The sequence below is a fragment of the Exophiala xenobiotica genome, assembly GCF_000835505.1.
Source record: "Exophiala xenobiotica strain CBS 118157 unplaced genomic scaffold supercont1.4, whole genome shotgun sequence".
Lineage (NCBI taxonomy): Eukaryota > Fungi > Ascomycota > Eurotiomycetes > Chaetothyriales > Herpotrichiellaceae > Exophiala > Exophiala xenobiotica.
Window position 1 is genome coordinate 2037890 of NW_013562491.1, and position 14997 is coordinate 2052886.

General features: G+C 51.7%; 8 protein-coding genes across 8 annotated transcripts; 2 read left to right on the forward strand and 6 right to left on the reverse strand.

Annotated features, from left to right (window-relative positions):
• Positions 1-306: 306 nt before the first annotated feature.
• PV05_06963 (uncharacterized protein) lies at positions 307-1368 on the reverse strand (the record flags this gene model as incomplete). The annotated part of the gene is made up of 1 exon (XM_013459744.1): positions 307-1368. One exon carries the CDS (start codon positions 1366-1368, stop codon positions 529-531), a length of 840 nt encoding a protein of 279 aa, XP_013315198.1. The 3' UTR covers positions 307-528.
• A 587-nt stretch (positions 1369-1955) lies between these two features.
• On the reverse strand, positions 1956-4019 carry PV05_06964 (uncharacterized protein; the record flags this gene model as incomplete). Its single annotated transcript, XM_013459745.1, has 3 exons — positions 1956-2709; positions 2774-3885; positions 3942-4019. The coding sequence occupies 3 exons, from the start codon at positions 4017-4019 to the stop codon at positions 1956-1958; spliced, it is 1944 nt and encodes a 647-aa protein (XP_013315199.1).
• A 1164-nt stretch (positions 4020-5183) lies between these two features.
• Positions 5184-6928, reverse strand: PV05_06965 (uncharacterized protein; the record flags this gene model as incomplete). The annotated part of the gene is made up of 2 exons (XM_013459746.1): positions 5184-6412; positions 6484-6928. The coding sequence occupies 2 exons, from the start codon at positions 6926-6928 to the stop codon at positions 5184-5186; spliced, it is 1674 nt and encodes a 557-aa protein (XP_013315200.1).
• Positions 6929-8279: 1351 nt separating this feature from the next.
• On the reverse strand, positions 8280-8696 carry PV05_06966 (uncharacterized protein; the record flags this gene model as incomplete). The annotated part of the gene is made up of 1 exon (XM_013459747.1): positions 8280-8696. One exon carries the CDS (start codon positions 8694-8696, stop codon positions 8280-8282), a length of 417 nt encoding a protein of 138 aa, XP_013315201.1.
• A 544-nt stretch (positions 8697-9240) lies between these two features.
• On the reverse strand, positions 9241-10209 carry PV05_06967 (uncharacterized protein; the record flags this gene model as incomplete). The annotated part of the gene is made up of 2 exons (XM_013459748.1): positions 9241-10110; positions 10159-10209. The coding sequence occupies 2 exons, from the start codon at positions 10207-10209 to the stop codon at positions 9241-9243; spliced, it is 921 nt and encodes a 306-aa protein (XP_013315202.1).
• A 747-nt stretch (positions 10210-10956) lies between these two features.
• On the forward strand, positions 10957-11549 carry PV05_06968 (uncharacterized protein; the record flags this gene model as incomplete). The annotated part of the gene is made up of 2 exons (XM_013459749.1): positions 10957-11336; positions 11387-11549. The coding sequence occupies 2 exons, from the start codon at positions 10957-10959 to the stop codon at positions 11547-11549; spliced, it is 543 nt and encodes a 180-aa protein (XP_013315203.1).
• A 1148-nt stretch (positions 11550-12697) lies between these two features.
• PV05_06969 (uncharacterized protein) lies at positions 12698-12955 on the forward strand (the record flags this gene model as incomplete). The annotated part of the gene is made up of 1 exon (XM_013459750.1): positions 12698-12955. One exon carries the CDS (start codon positions 12698-12700, stop codon positions 12953-12955), a length of 258 nt encoding a protein of 85 aa, XP_013315204.1.
• Positions 12956-13237: 282 nt separating this feature from the next.
• PV05_06970 (uncharacterized protein) lies at positions 13238-13873 on the reverse strand (the record flags this gene model as incomplete). The annotated part of the gene is made up of 1 exon (XM_013459751.1): positions 13238-13873. One exon carries the CDS (start codon positions 13871-13873, stop codon positions 13238-13240), a length of 636 nt encoding a protein of 211 aa, XP_013315205.1.
• Positions 13874-14997: the final 1124 nt, after the last annotated feature.

A 14997-nucleotide genomic window follows, 5' to 3' on the forward strand; every position in this document is an offset into this window, starting at 1 on the left:
AAAAAATGATACCAAAGATGATGATTTCGACTAGGCGAGTCCAACTCTGCGCTGGATGTTCCACCCACAAAGTTAAGCGCCGAACAAGATCTGTACGTCAATAAGAACGTTCAAACTAAATGAATGAGTGTCGGTACAGGCGTGTCGAATACAGGTGCAAGGGTTGTAAAGGGGTGGAAAAAAGGGCAACAGTATTCGCAATGCACGCTCCGACGAGGCTCCGTAAGCCGAGATCTCTGATTGGCGGCCTAGTAATCGACAGCCTTGTCGGATTGATATTTGTCCAACTAGAAAATCGTGACAGGTATGGATGATATGGGTGTGGTTGATTGTAGATACCTTCCCTGCCGTCCTCTAGGCTTGAAGAGCAGTCAACGTATGTCTTCGGTACCGACCCGAGACGAGAGGTCGAGTCACCTTCAGCTAATCCTTTCACTCATTACCATCGATGACTAAAAGCATGTATCCCCCTATCCATATTGCCATCTGCCAGACAGAGACGGTAACTTTGCCAAAGCCGCAAGATTACTACTCCGTGGTGCATGCCAATCCGATGGCGCTCTCCCTTTGCCAGGCTTGCCTGGCAGCTAATAACCCTGCTCGATACAAAAGTGCCCCCCACACGGCCATGATGTGCATGATCTGGTGGCTAGCGCCCAAGACGTCGAAAGCATCCCAACAGAACCTTTCTGGAATTTGCATGCAGTGAAGAATGCCTCCCACAGAATTCAGGATGATCAGGTTCCTGTAGGAGGCCAGGAGGATAGTTTGACAGTGAGTCGCTTCCCAGTGATGAACGACAAGTGACATCGCCGGTAAGGTCGCCGAAAATCCGAGCGCGAAGAAGGTTAATGTACGTGTGGCGCGGCTTTCGGGATGTCGGAATATTGGCTGAGAGACACACAACGTTGCGAGCAGGGCCGCGGCCGTTATAACGCCGAAGTGATATACCTGCAATTGACGGTCGTAATAGAATGCGAAATAGATAAAGGAAACCGCCGTGCTCCAGATGACAACCACGATGCCGAAGTGATCTAGTCGCTGTGCCAAAATCATGACTTTTCGGCTGTGGTTGGAGAGGAGATGGTGGAGGAATGACAGAGTGAAGCAGACAATGACCCCCAGGAAGAATGTGACGACTGCCACCACATCCAGGGTCAGAGTTCCTGACTGGGCAAGGAACTGGATGAGGAACAATGAGAAAGTGATGGCCCCAAACAGATGTGACCAGATGTTGACGGTCTCGTTATGCCAGCCAGCGATGTCTTTCGCGGACCGATAGTAGGAGTAAGAGGCCTTTCTGTAACCAGACCGGATATACTTGTTCTGCTTTTGCCATCTTGGCAGGCTTTTCCAGCGTAGGGACATGATTTCATACTGTAACGGATGTGGAAGAGTCATGCACGCAGCCGGATATGCGGGATTATATGACTTATATGGTGAAAATGGATTTGCTCGTAAGTTGAGGCCACTTTCGGCCCCCGCTTGATTGTCATCTTCCCCGACTCTACTGGTCTAATAGCCATTTTAGGCTCTTTCAGGTCGAATTGAGGTCGATTACGCCCTGGTGGGCAGTCGTGTTTATCGGCAAGATGAGCGGACGCAGGCCGTTACTGTTGCACATCCCGCACGCGTCCAACCCTGGCAAAGACACGCAGGAAGCGTGCAAAGACTGTTGACGAGCAGAGAGTCGCGGCAGAGAATCGTCGTCCACGAGCCGAGCCGCACTCTCGAAGCGTCTCAGCAGGAAATGAGAGGTCCACCAGATTCATCGAAAGACTGAGCGCAGGAATTTCCTGAAGGATTAGGATACGCGGCTGTCAAACAAATGATGACTTGAGAGGGGGCCCTCAGTGAAACCAAAGGTCATTGTTATCCCTTTACGCCTGGGGTACCGAGTTCCATTCGCCCACGGTCTGCCGAACTTCCTGACAGAAAACTTCGTGTAAGGAGATTCAGTCACCATCGTCTGATAAGTTGAGAAAGTAAAATACATCTTCACGGCTGGTATCGCGAGACTCCATTTCAATGTGAATCGCGGCGCTGTCTGGATAATCGTAGTCTGAACAATTCACCGTCGTAGATGCTTGATGTGACGCCTCAGCGCTGGGCATGTTCGGGACCAGGGGCTGTGCCAGGGGAGGCTCGGCGAGCAATGCGTCGGCATCAACCCCCAAATTGTCTGCCCCTTCGTTCGGAGGTAGGAGAGAGCCGCCGTGACTGGACATGAAGGCGGAACAGAGGTCAGGCGACAGATCCGTCTCTCCAGCGACATGTGACAGGAAGGTGGTGTAAGGGGCCTCCCGAAACCTTTCGTGGGGAGCTAGAGCGAATTGCGAAGATGACTCAGCTGTGTATAGGCCCGGCTCAACCGCATCCATGGGCAGGTCGAAGGCAAAACCAGAGTCGGCACATTGGGGTGGGTCGACATTATTTGATTGGTCCCAACGATCCCATGATGTTGAGCCTCCGTCGCAAACCGCGGATGGCGAATGCGGGTCGGTCTTCCATACTTGTAGGTTGGTAATTCTCTTCTCCAACAGCGCCGAAGAGCAGCCTTCGGAGAGCCAGTTGTGAGGTAGGGCGTGGTTGACGCAGATAGTGTCCACCAAGGACGACAGTGTTGACAACCAATTTGCCCAGTCCGCCACTCGTAGCTCAACGCGATCCAGAAAAGCTGATAGAGCGGCCTTTGACATGGTTCGCATGCTGTTTCATTCTGCTAAGCATGGGACCCCAAAAAGAAGGGTCATCTTCACGTGGGAGAACTTACTATTCGTCCGATACTTCGTCCGGTATGAGCAGTAGCATTCCTTTACCAAAGCGCGTGATGATGTTTGCCCACGGCAGCCCCGTCGCCCTCCAGTTCTGAATCTTCCTGGCGGCGGCGTATCTGGTCACCGTACCCCCCTTCCGCGTCGCTCTCTTCGTCTTGCCGCTCGGTAATGAGCCGGGGAATAGAAGGTCCACGAAATGATCCATGGCCGCTCGTTTGTGTTGTGCATTGCGAGCTTCACGGCCCATCGGCGTCTTAGAGACCCGTTGGCCCGGTCTCGACCGCGGGCGCTGGGGGCTGCTCATATTTTCCATGTATTGCAGTGCGCACGAGTCGTAGGCATAAGAGAACTCCGCCAAAGTCAATCTTTTCCGTAGTCGATATATCCGCTCATTCTTCTCAGTGAGGTTAAGTTCTTCTTTTAAAAGCCACAATTGTCGCATCGAGTCGGGTTGACCCGCCAGATGTTTCGGAATCCCTTGACCGCATCGTTCGTTGAAACTTTGTCTGTCCTTCTGAGCCCGGACATTCAGCTCGGCGATCGTGTCTCTCAGCCCTTCCAGCACCTGTATTCCACCTATGCGGTCGATGGTCTGCAACATAGCTGCAGTCAGAAGACCATCGCGGTCCACCACTCGGTTCGATTTTGGCCCTTTGAGACCGGAGCTCGCCATTTTCCGCAATGTCTTCTTTCTCGGCCGTTCGGTATCTGAGCTTTCCGCCCTTGCAACCGTTGGTGGTTCCCAGCTCAAAATTATTGGGAAGTAATCTTGATTTAACTGTAGCTGGGCCTCTTTCGGCACCGTCGTACATTCTTTTCTTTCATCGTTTCCACGACCGTTTTCAACGGTCGCCCACTTCACCACCGTTGGATCTTTTAGATGTAGAGCTCGTACACTCTCTGGAGGTGTCGGAAGTCCATGGGGGAATTGCCGGTGAGCCTCAGTGCTTGAACACTCGTCTGCGTCGTAATTTAGCTGTTGATCGTGGTCACACTTGGTAGTCCAATCTTTAGCACAATCTTGGGTGAGAACACTGTGCAGCACAGACAGCATCGCATTATGGTGGCTGGGGTTAGATTCCAACCAAAGGCGAAGGTATAAATGGAACTAGACGGTACCCGTGGGTTAGCACAATTGGTCGACAAGAGGACAGGTGGATTCACCTCATCCAGGCTGAAGAACAGATCTAACTGCGGATGGCTTGCCTGCGGGAGAGAGCCGATTCGAATTTTCAGCGCCATTAATTCCAGGACGTCAGCTGCCGTAAAGTCAAGGATTCTGGGATGTCCAGAGGGAGTTGGGGGCTTAGTTCGTCTTGTGAATCAGCAGATACACGGTTTCGTTTCGGCTGGAAGAGACTGGACTGAGGCGTCTGCTTGCAAATCAGAAGGAGTGTAATCAAGAATGCAGCGCAGACTTAGCCTTCATGACCCCCGAAAAGCGTATGCAGGTTGACTGTCTTTATCAACTTGGGCCAAGTTGATACGAAAAGGGAAGGCTTCCATAATGGGCCCCGCTCCCAACCCCAGCCAGGTCTCCATACTAAAATGGCCCTTTCAAAGCCTACTTACTCTATTCATAGCATGATCAGCGTCCCACTTTTTCCCCATAGCACAGCGAGCGCAAAAGCAGAGAAGATCGATCGCCGGGGGTTTGACGAAGGATGTTGTTGAGTTATGCATTGCATTAGCTAACGACGGGTGTTCCTGCGCCGCCGGCGCCATTCCCTTTTCGTTACCAGGGCGTTTAATGAGTCCAACTGTGGGTCTGGCAGCCTCCACGCATAGCCCCCCGGGCTAAGAGCAAGTTTGCCCACTTTGACACTTGCTCACCATGTTGGCCTGTCTCTCGACGATTCCACTGTCAAAGTCCCCTCCTCCCTCCACCGGCAATGACAGTCCTACCCCAAGACCTCGGTTTGGTACACCCAGATACGCTCGAACAGCTCTAGGGTGACCTCCTTGACCTCCGATGTATGCATGAATGACTTGAAGCGAGTGGAATCTATTATTCTTCGCTACCTGTAACTATTGGAAGTCTGCGAAGGCCAAGGAGTGACCAACGTAGACTACCTTTGACAAAGGCACTTATCAAAAGAGCGCATTCAACCCATAAACCAAAAGAGCGTGTGCTTGTGAATCAGAGCCTCTTATCGTTGGCCCCTCTCATGGTAATCGGTGCCAGCCGAGCACCGACAAGCAAACCCGGAAAAAGATAACCAGAAGATAGATTGTCCGGAAGAAGTGACGGCGGTGAAAAGAGCGACAGGACCGTTGACGGTCAGTGTGACAAACCATCACCCACTCCAGGTGAGCGAAAGAACGGAGGCAGCGATCCACCCATTGAACGACGAGGTGGTCCATTTCCACAGGACCTCCAGGTTCGTCCCAGCTTTCGTCCCCCCCCTACCGGGCTCTTCGCCGCGGTTTTGCCCTTTTGGCGCCCGACGAACCTCTGCGTCTCGCTGTTCCCTCCTCCAACCTTTTCATCTCCTCCCTGAGATATTGCATTCTAGTTTCTTTGTCTTCTCTTTCCTCATCATAATCACTTTCTTCGGCTTCGTCCTCATCTATGACCGCTCGAGGGAGTTGCCCTGCCTTCCTCCTGAAGGTGTTCAGCTTTTCGTCCACAGCATCTATTCCAAATTCTTCGCCCAGGTACGACCGCCAGTACCAGGTCGGTTCCCTATCGGGAAACGCCACCCAAGCCATCAACATCGCCTCATCATCGAAGTCGGTTCTGACTGGAGCGACGCCAAAAATGGCCACCTTGTTCCAGCTCATTCCCCGTAATGAGGCTTTGGTCCCGGCCTTGATGTCTGTCCCGCCCAACACGTGCTGGTTCCTCTCGACAAAGCTTTTCCCGAATTTGCTCGCCCTGACGAACTCGAAGATATCGTACCCGTTTCGTCCATCTTGTCGAAGCAGGACTCGATGGCCGTATCCCGCCTTCATGTAACCGTACAATTCCTTCTCGATCCCTCCTTCGAGGACGCATCCATCCCTTTCGTTGAAGGCTAGAGATTTTGGCAACCTCCCCGACCGAGGTCGAGTTGTGGTTGTTGCGGGTGTCGGCGGGATTGGACCTGAAGTGGGCTGATCGGGCGGCTTCGGTATGGCTATGACCCAGCCGGGTGGGTAACCGCGCTCCTGATTGAATTGTTGAATCCAATCGTTCATCAATTTAAGCTCATGCCTGGCGTTTTGGTCGGGGCGTTGTTTCAATTGCTCGCGAAACGGCAACGCCCTCTTGAAGAAGTTGACCCATGTTTCGACGTCGACGACGAATCGGTCCGAACCGGTGAATCCATTCGCGGCATTGATCTCCATGATCTTTCTATTTGCCCCTTGTAGGCCGGCGATCGCTTGCTCATTCTCCGGGTCGTCGGTAAGTATCCCTAGCAGCCCCTCGCATACTCTGTACACGTCGCGGTGAGCGTCGGTCAGTTGTGGGGTCGTGGGCTGGTTGGAGTTTCCCATGTCCATGTCTCGTCTCGTCGATGGTGCCTCACCGGAGCTTTCGTGGCTGGTGTCATTTTCCGGCAAGGTGAGATTGTCCTCTACGCCATCCCAATCTCTCATCTTCGCTATGGCAGCTTCGTTGATGCCTAGGTGCTTGGCCGCATCGTTGACTCCTACATCCAAGGCGCGCCATTGTCAGTTTACAATTTTCGACGTCCTCGAGAACTCAGGAGCTCGCACTTACTGTGAAATGCCTGCGCCGCATGATTCACCTTGTTATATTTTTCATGCGTCAAGCATCCAAGCTTCTTGAAGGCCGCCATCACCTCTCTTGACTCCTCTTCTCGATTTGGATTTTCATCTCCGAGGCCAAGGATCTGTCGGTAATCCGTACTCGAGCATTTCATCACTCTCTCCACGGCATCAATCTGCTCCGGGACCGCGCCATTGTTCCCTCCCGTGTCACCACCGGATCTTTCTCCAGAAGACTGAGGGTCCCCAGTAGTTGACCCTTGTCCTTCGGCCGTGCTATTTTGACTGTTGGCCTGACGCCTCTTCTCGTCCTCCTCCAGCCGGGCAATTTCAGGTTCTGGGGTCTGTTCTGGCGTGGTCAGACCATGGGCTAGTCGGGTCCTGGCATTCTTGTCATCGGCAACAGGGTCAGAGGAAGAGTCGCTCGCTGTCGTCATGTTTGGACACAAACTTGGGCCACGACCGGAATTGTGCAACGCAGATGTCTCAGAGAAAAGGACTTCACCGACCAGTTCGCCGTGTAGACTGTATACCGCTCGAACGCTGATGTTGAGGCTCTGGGACCGGACCGACGTCTAAAAAGGCATTCAGAATTGAGACTCCCCGGGCTGTGGATGGTTATATAGGACGCAGCCTTGGAAGTGTCGGAATTGAGCTTCTCTGACACGCCTCGGCCACTGCCCGTTGGCAGACTGTTTAGGTGACTTCCTGCCCGCTCTCTCAAGTGCAGAAGCCGAAAAGGGCTCCGCGGCGCCCTAACGCGCGACGCCTGAGATCCCAATTTGGCTTTCTAGATGGGAGGCACGATGCAATCGCGACCACACGTCCGTAGATGGTTTCGAAGTCCCCTTGAGGGTCCGTCACAACTCTCCCCTTGCTCTGAAATCTCACATCTGCAATCCGGTAGCAGCACTTCCACGATGGAGGATCTGGAGAACAGCCCGTTCCGAGCATCGGACATGAGATTTAGTCAATTCCTGATAATCCTTTTCTTTGCGCATGCTGCATGTCGAGCCATTTGCTATATCATCGACGTCACGATTCTCGTCTTTCGAACGGGGATATTTTTCTACCTCCTGAGCTTCGTCATGTATGGCCATGTGGGACGACGTTTATAAAGGACGGACAGGCGAGGGGTTTGCGGTCAGATCTTCAAGCTATCAGCTGCTTCTGGGTACAAGAACACGGCACGAGGAGAGTCAAGGTTGAATGTTTTGTGGGGGGTGTTAGTGAAAAGAGTTGGGACATTACCCACGTCAGGACGTCCGCCGTCTTCCTCCTTCCAATCTCGATCTTGCCCGACCTGTGACGTACACTTTCAACACACCAATGACACGACAGACGCCGGATTAAACGACTACTTCCATCCCGTAGCCACTGAACGGCCACGAAGTCCCCTTCCTTCCTGCTGTTTTTGCAGCCCGAATGAGTTGCCTTGGGTCCGTCTTGGGCTCTGTCGATTGCTTGGCTGTGCTTTTTGGTCCTTAGGATGCTGATCCCATCTCCCCTCCGAAAGTTCGAGGTTTAGCGTATCCATTATGTACTGTACTGTGATGTATCATATCATGCTGCGCAAAAGAAATGAAGTGGTACAGTAACTCAATTCAAGAGGTAGAGTCTGAAATGGAAATGACTTGGCATGCCTTGCGGTTAAGTTAAGATTACCGGATTCACGTGGATGGATGGCTCTGTGTTGTCGGGAATTGAATGGCGAATCTTATGGGCCAAGAAATGACTACTCTGATTGGTTATGCAAATTCGGTAGCTCGTAGCATCCGGCATCCGAGCTCATACGTCACGGCTCTGCATGCCAACCTTAATGCTAGCCGTGTCCACGCCTTGTTCAGAGTTCGTGTTGAAATCGTCGTCAATCTGCCTCTGAGCTCTTCTCCACTCGAATACCGCCTGCTGGAGTCGGTCTAAAACCTGCTTCATCTCTTCTTTAAAAGCCCGATTGGCGCTTTCCTGTCTCTGATATTTGGCGAGCTCTTTTTGTAATGCTGTCTTCTCCCCGGTGAGTTGTTCAATTCTCTGCAGTGGAGTAGGACGTATAGCGCGTTTGGAGGCCTCAAGTCGAGACCTAGACGCTTCGAGCGCCACGGATGAGCCTTGATTGTGATCGATCAACTTGTCCATTGGGCTCGGCGCAGGAGGCTGATTCGATGAGGATGGACTGTGGACTTTGCGTTGACGTGGCGTGTTCATGATCGCATGGAGGTTATGATACACTTCTAAGGATTCGACTGTGGAAGCGATGATGGTGGCTTTCAGTGACGACCTCGGTAGATATATTCTACGAGAGCCAGGAATAGGGATCCGTTACATCTTTTTTTAGGATCCTCAACCACGGTAAGCTTTGAGGGTTCTAGAAAAGGATTGGTGAGAGAGGGGACCGGAAGGAGATCCTTCTAGACGAGTTGAAGAAGATTGTCCCAGTGTTGACATGCACAAAAGAGGAAACATGAAAGTGGCTGCCAATCCCGCACCAGCACTGTCCAGGGGAACCACTGCTGGAATGGGAACAAGCTGATGACCCGTCCATCTTGCCCGCCGGGATTACAGATCCCCATTTACAACGTTCTGAAGCTCCGACATGGTGCCAGAATAACGGGATTCCCTGAAATTTCTCCTGAGGACTTTATAAAACGGTGCTGGCACTGAAGATGGAACAAAGACGATGTGTATTACTAACAAAATAGCATAGACGAATCAAATCCCTCAACTTCGCCTTCACTCCCTTCCAGGCAATTCAGTAGCATACTACTCTCAACTCCGAATTTTTCGGCTCCAACTTTCGGCCCCTTCGAGCTCTCTTCGGCTGCCTTCGACCTCCTCGCCCAGTAACCTCGTTATCTTCCGTTTTGATGTTTTCATCGTGGCCTGAAGACGGTGGCTCCCTTTTGATGGCCGGTGAGACGATCAAATCTGTAGAACGGGTCCTGGCGGTGGTCTGTTCACACCGCTCCAATTTCTGATCTGCTAGCGACAGACGTGCTTCAAGGCTGGATAGTGTGTTCTTGTAGCCTCCCACCATATGTTCGTACTCTTGCTCCATTTCCTTAATCCTGGCCTGAAGCTCCAGGATCCTCACAGTGGTCATTCCATTTTCGCTCGAATCCAGCTCGTGAACTACCGCGTCCTTCGGATGGTCCGCAGTGTCGATCGTGCGTTCTTGCACGGCAACACCATTTTCCAAGACACGGATCCTCTCACGAGCTTGATTTAGGTCGCCTTGCAAGAACGTCTGCTGCTCGGCAAGGTTCATGCACCGGGCTTCAGACTCTGCGGCCATACGACGAGCCGCCTCGGTCTCCTGTTGGGCTATATTGAGTTCTTCCTTCAGAATGACACTGTTTTCGGCCAGTACATCTAATTCGTCGGTCTTGGAACTGTATGCCGTATGGATGTCCCACCACGACCTCTCCAAAGAGGTTTTCTGCGCCAGCAATGTGTGGATGTTGGTCCACAGAATGCGCTGGATGTCACAAGACTCTTTTTGAAACCCGGCGCACTGCTGGGTTACATAATGGAGGCGTGTCCAAGTAGCATTCAGGCTGTGGACATCCACCGGGGCAGAGCCAGTGGGCGCCCGCAGTCCCCTCGCAGTGTTAGGAGTGCCCTACAAGATGGATGAGAATTTGAATGGAAAATAATGGGTAACACGTACTCTGGCGGCGTCTAATCCTACGCTGTTCCTTCCGCTCGTTTGAGAAGCCATGTTTTGTGTCGAATTTTTGGAACCGTCGTTATTCGTCAGACTATGCCGTCCGATGCGGCTCCTTTTAAAGTAGACGACACGAAGTCCCCGTTCGTGCGATAGCAACAGCGACGATAACGACAACGACAAGGAGCCAAAATTAGTCCACAGCGAGCGCACCACGTCCCAAATCTTGAAATAGAAGCATAGCCATTCTCTCGATTCATAAATAGCTGGGAGTGGAGACACCATTTATTGTGGCCCGCGGTCGACTTCGACTACAGTACAGTATGATCACCTCATGCGAAGAAGTCGCTCTGCCGTCGCAGGTCTCTTGCCAGGTGCATTGAGTGAGGCTAGGGACCGCAGGCGGGGATGGGAATGATCTGCCGCTCTGATCACTCCACCTAAACGGTGGGGACCCAAACAGGCTCAGAGGCCCCTGCCGTGGCGTTGCCTCCTGCGGAATCCCACTTCCGGAGAGCCTATTGTAGGAGGCCCCGGCATGGATACACCTGCGATGCGAAGGGAGTTGATTGCGCCATCCCCCGGGTGGGCAATTCCGGCCCCCTCGTAAGCGCCAGCGTTTATCCTTTTGGGGGTCGCAGGGCAATCACGTCCTCTGTTGGCGGTGGGGCTGGGTATAGCATAGTAAAGCATATACCTCCAGAGTATATTTCCCACTGGATGTTGGTTGGGTGAATCTACATGGCATATGACATTCGAGAGAGTGAAATGTACAGTTGACCCACGTTTTGTAACATACTCATGGCCTTTCAGCACAATACCCAGAACGCCGGCGGCGGGATCTCCTACCAAGACGCGCTCCAAATTCTCTTTTCCAAACAGCCCACCACCAACGAGTATGTCCAAGACACCACGAACTACCTGCCACAGCAATCATCCACTGCTTTCCCATTTCGACAGGACAATACAAGCATCTGTCCGCACATGTACACCGAAGCTGCGTTTACACAACCGACTCCGGACCCGGACGTTGGTCAAGCAAAGGTGCCTGCCGAGCTTGTAGCCACGTTGGAGGAGATCAAGCAGGGAATGTCCTCCCTTCTTACCCGGAGCGATCAGATTGAATCTCTCCAGACTCAATGCAACCAACTGGAAATTCATTTTTCCGAGTTTCAAGATTGGTATAATCTCCCTAATGGACCCAACTCTCTGTGACTGACCACGGGAACAGGGTGAGAGCTTCTATGGACACGATGAAGAAATATATTGAACATCATAGACAGTGGTCTCTGATCTTCAAGAGAACGGTGGAAAGCCAGATCAAGGATCGAAATTCTAATCACGAAGGGCGGGCCGAGTCTGAGGGATCGACGGTAGAAACGCAGGATGCTTGAGAATGGTGCATGCCTGTATCTAAACTTTGCATGCACTTTTTCAATCTGACACGATAGAGGTTACCGTCCGAGGGCGTTTTGTGTAACCAGCAGGCCAATACATTCACCATTTTCAAAGAGTTTTGGGAACTTCATTCGAAAAAGCGACCCCGAGGCACCTTAGATATTAGTATAGCAAAAGAAGAAATTATTTACGCTTAGACCATGAAAACCATATTGTCCTCGAACTAAGATCTTATCGTCGGCAGCGTGGTGAATTTTGGGAGGCTGTGGGTACGTTTCAAACCCGGCACTTCACACTGATCTCTGTGCATCGGGAACGTCCCGGACACACCTTCGACCAGGCTCTTTTGTAGCTAGATCCATTCTTGAGGCCACTCCATCGGTCGATACTCCAGAGCTGACCGTGGCTCGATATAGATTCCCCAGAAAGCCAGCCAATCTGCATTGGCCATTTCTTCTTCCTCATCACATGCCTGGAGAGCCGTCTTGATGAGGACGGCCGCATCAAACCCCTCTTGCAGCAAATCTAAGGTGACGCGCAGACTTCTCTGGTGGCATGAAATCTGACATTTCAATGTCGATATTTCTTTCTCCAAACTCTCGATCGTGCTCAATTCCTCCCTTTTCTGGAAGTCGTCTATTCTTTTCAGCAACGCCTCCATGGACAAGTCGTCGTCATAATTGGAAAGGCTGCGCGTGTCTGGTTGCTCTTTGTCCATGTTTGTTCGTTGAGGCCTGAAGCAGGCGATTTTAGGAAGATTTTGGTGGAATACTCTTGGTACAGTAGGGAATGCTATATGACCGATCTTTAAAAGCCAGCCAGGTAAGATGCTCATCTTTATGTTCAACGGCTGAAATAGGCCATCGGTCGATCCTTGAAGAGGATCCTGGAGCTCGATTCGGCTCCCCTATAGTGGTCCACACGACTATAAAAACTGGAAGCCGGATCGCTCAAGTGCCTTTATGGCATCAAGTGCGTCTGTCCACTTACACAATCCCTTGACGCTGCTACCGTATCAGGAGTAACAACAGTCCAGCTTGCCGTCTGTAATTTCTTTTCCCCTTTTTGTTGTCGCACGAACACTGCACCACTTTCCAAAAATCATTTCAGTTTTGACAAATACAAAATTATTATACGCAATACGATGCTGTGCGGCTGTGGTATTATCATCAAGCTACCTCAATGGTTCCGTCGAAAGGAAAGCGAGAAGAAGGACGAGGAGGCCGACGAAGTAACAGCGAGACCTCCAACATACATCAGTGCGATTGAAGCAGTTCCCTCTCACGTCGACGAGGATAGTCCGATGGAAGGCATCGCTGACGGTCCTGATTTTTTGAGATCCCAGACTCCATCACCCGAATCCTTGGGAAAAACTCAACGAGCAGACGAAAGAGAGGGTTAGAAGAGCATCGAAATCATTGATGCTCTTATGTGACCGGGCTAATTAGATAGAAACGAACTGTATTCAGATGTATCTCACCAATAAGGATTAATTATCGAGGAAATCTGTGAATACAAAACGTTCCACTTGTGCTTTATGAAGGGCCACACCGATTTGCGTATTGAGAGAATGGTATGCATTCTATGATAAGCTACACTACCTAAACTATCTAAGACTCTTTCAACTTGCCAGTGACGGATGGAAGGCAGAAAGGACGAGAATCCGTCGTCAATGCATGTGGTGTTAGAAATCGTCGCTCCAGACAAAAAAGGTCGGGATCAGGGCCAGGAGAAGCCATATCAGCATGGTAGCTAGGGATACTCTCGATCGCCCTCCAAGGCCGGTGAAGAGGCCGATGTCGACCGACGTGCTAGTGGTAGAGGGTATACCCAGGCTGGTGCTCTGACTGGAGCTAAGAGACCCGTCGCCTGTGGTAGACGGTGACGACAGCGACGACGGCGACGTGAATGGTTCGTCAGACGGGACCAGAGGCGTATTAGTCGAAGGGAGGTTCGTGACCGGGACGCTGTTGGCAGATGCCGGAGGAATGGTCGCTCCGGAAGTGACATTGGCGGTGAATGGATTCTGAGAGGAGCAAGAGGTGCCAGAGGTGCTGGCGGCTGTCAGATTGACGACGGTAAAGCCGTAATTGCTGGTTAAGTTTATGACACCAGAGCCGACCAGGCCGTCAAATTGAATCTCAACGGTCGCCTCTGGTGGAGCGCTGGAAGTGTTTGTCCAGACAAAGTTCCTCGACATACTGGCGGTTGGCGTGATCGCCCCAAGGTCATTCTGAAAGGTGTCCATAGAGACCGCCATCAGAGAGAAGGCAAGAGCGACGAAGACAGAAGCCTGGGTGGCTGTGCGTAACAGGACCATTGGGGTGGTCAGTGGGAGAACGAGCAACGGGAGGGGACATGGTCCACCGCGACCTATATAGACAAGCCAGAATAGGATCCTCAAAAGGCAGCGCGATTATTAATAGAATGACCTCAAAGGCAACCGTGAACAGAAGGAGCCACAACGGGCTTCTCATATTATGCCGTGCTGTGAAATATAAAACGGCCATCGATATAGAGACTTCGCAACAAGTCAATTTCACGCTGGAAATAGAGATGGTTAAACAAAAGGAAGAGCAAACCCGAAAGGAGAGAACGACACAGCGACGAAAGAGGAAGCGAGGCTGGCTTAACAAAACATTTGAACTCTGGCATTTATGCGGGTTCGAGTTCACGGCATGTCTTCGTAATCCCGACAGCGGGCAAGTGACGTTCTTTCAGACGCCCGATGGAGGATCGTTGCCACGTAGCGTCCAAGAGCTTGTAAGCCGAAGACCTGATCTACCGTTGGCTAATCGGCGCTAAATCTCGTTCAGAAATCGACCGATCCGCAAGCGGAGATACTCTTCCCGAAGGATTTTGAGCATACGAGGGGAAAGGGAGGTCCTCGGACGAAGCCAAGACGAAGTGCAAAGTCGAGGCGAAGCCAACATGTGCAGGGCCACACCCAAGACAGACCCTCAGCAAGGGAAAGAAGAAAGAGAGTTCCCCTCCACAACTTGCCATTGCCGGACCCGCCAGTCTTCGGAGCTCCCGGTCAAAGCGATAGCAGGTTCCTGTTCAACAACGAACAGAGCGAGTTGAATCTTGTGGAATCCCGGCTTTTAGAGGAGCTGAATCTAAACATAGTCCCATAGACGTCAACGTGATCGCCGCTTTCTCGAACGACTCTCTGCAGATGTTCCACTCTCCTGTCCCGCTTGAGAGCCGTCAATGATTTCCTCGCCCACAAACTGCATACTGTAATCTTTATTTGGGTGGTGATGTTATATTGATAGCCAGATTTGAAGGGTCCGGCCCGCTAGAGACAGTATAGTATTCGTTCAGCAATCAGCAGGAGACTCAGTGGACATCTTTGTCAATAGTTGTAAGGGCCAAAGTTGATTGCGGATGGGGGCCAAAAGCGGTAGAGAGCTATTTGGGCTCTACGTCCATGGGCTACCG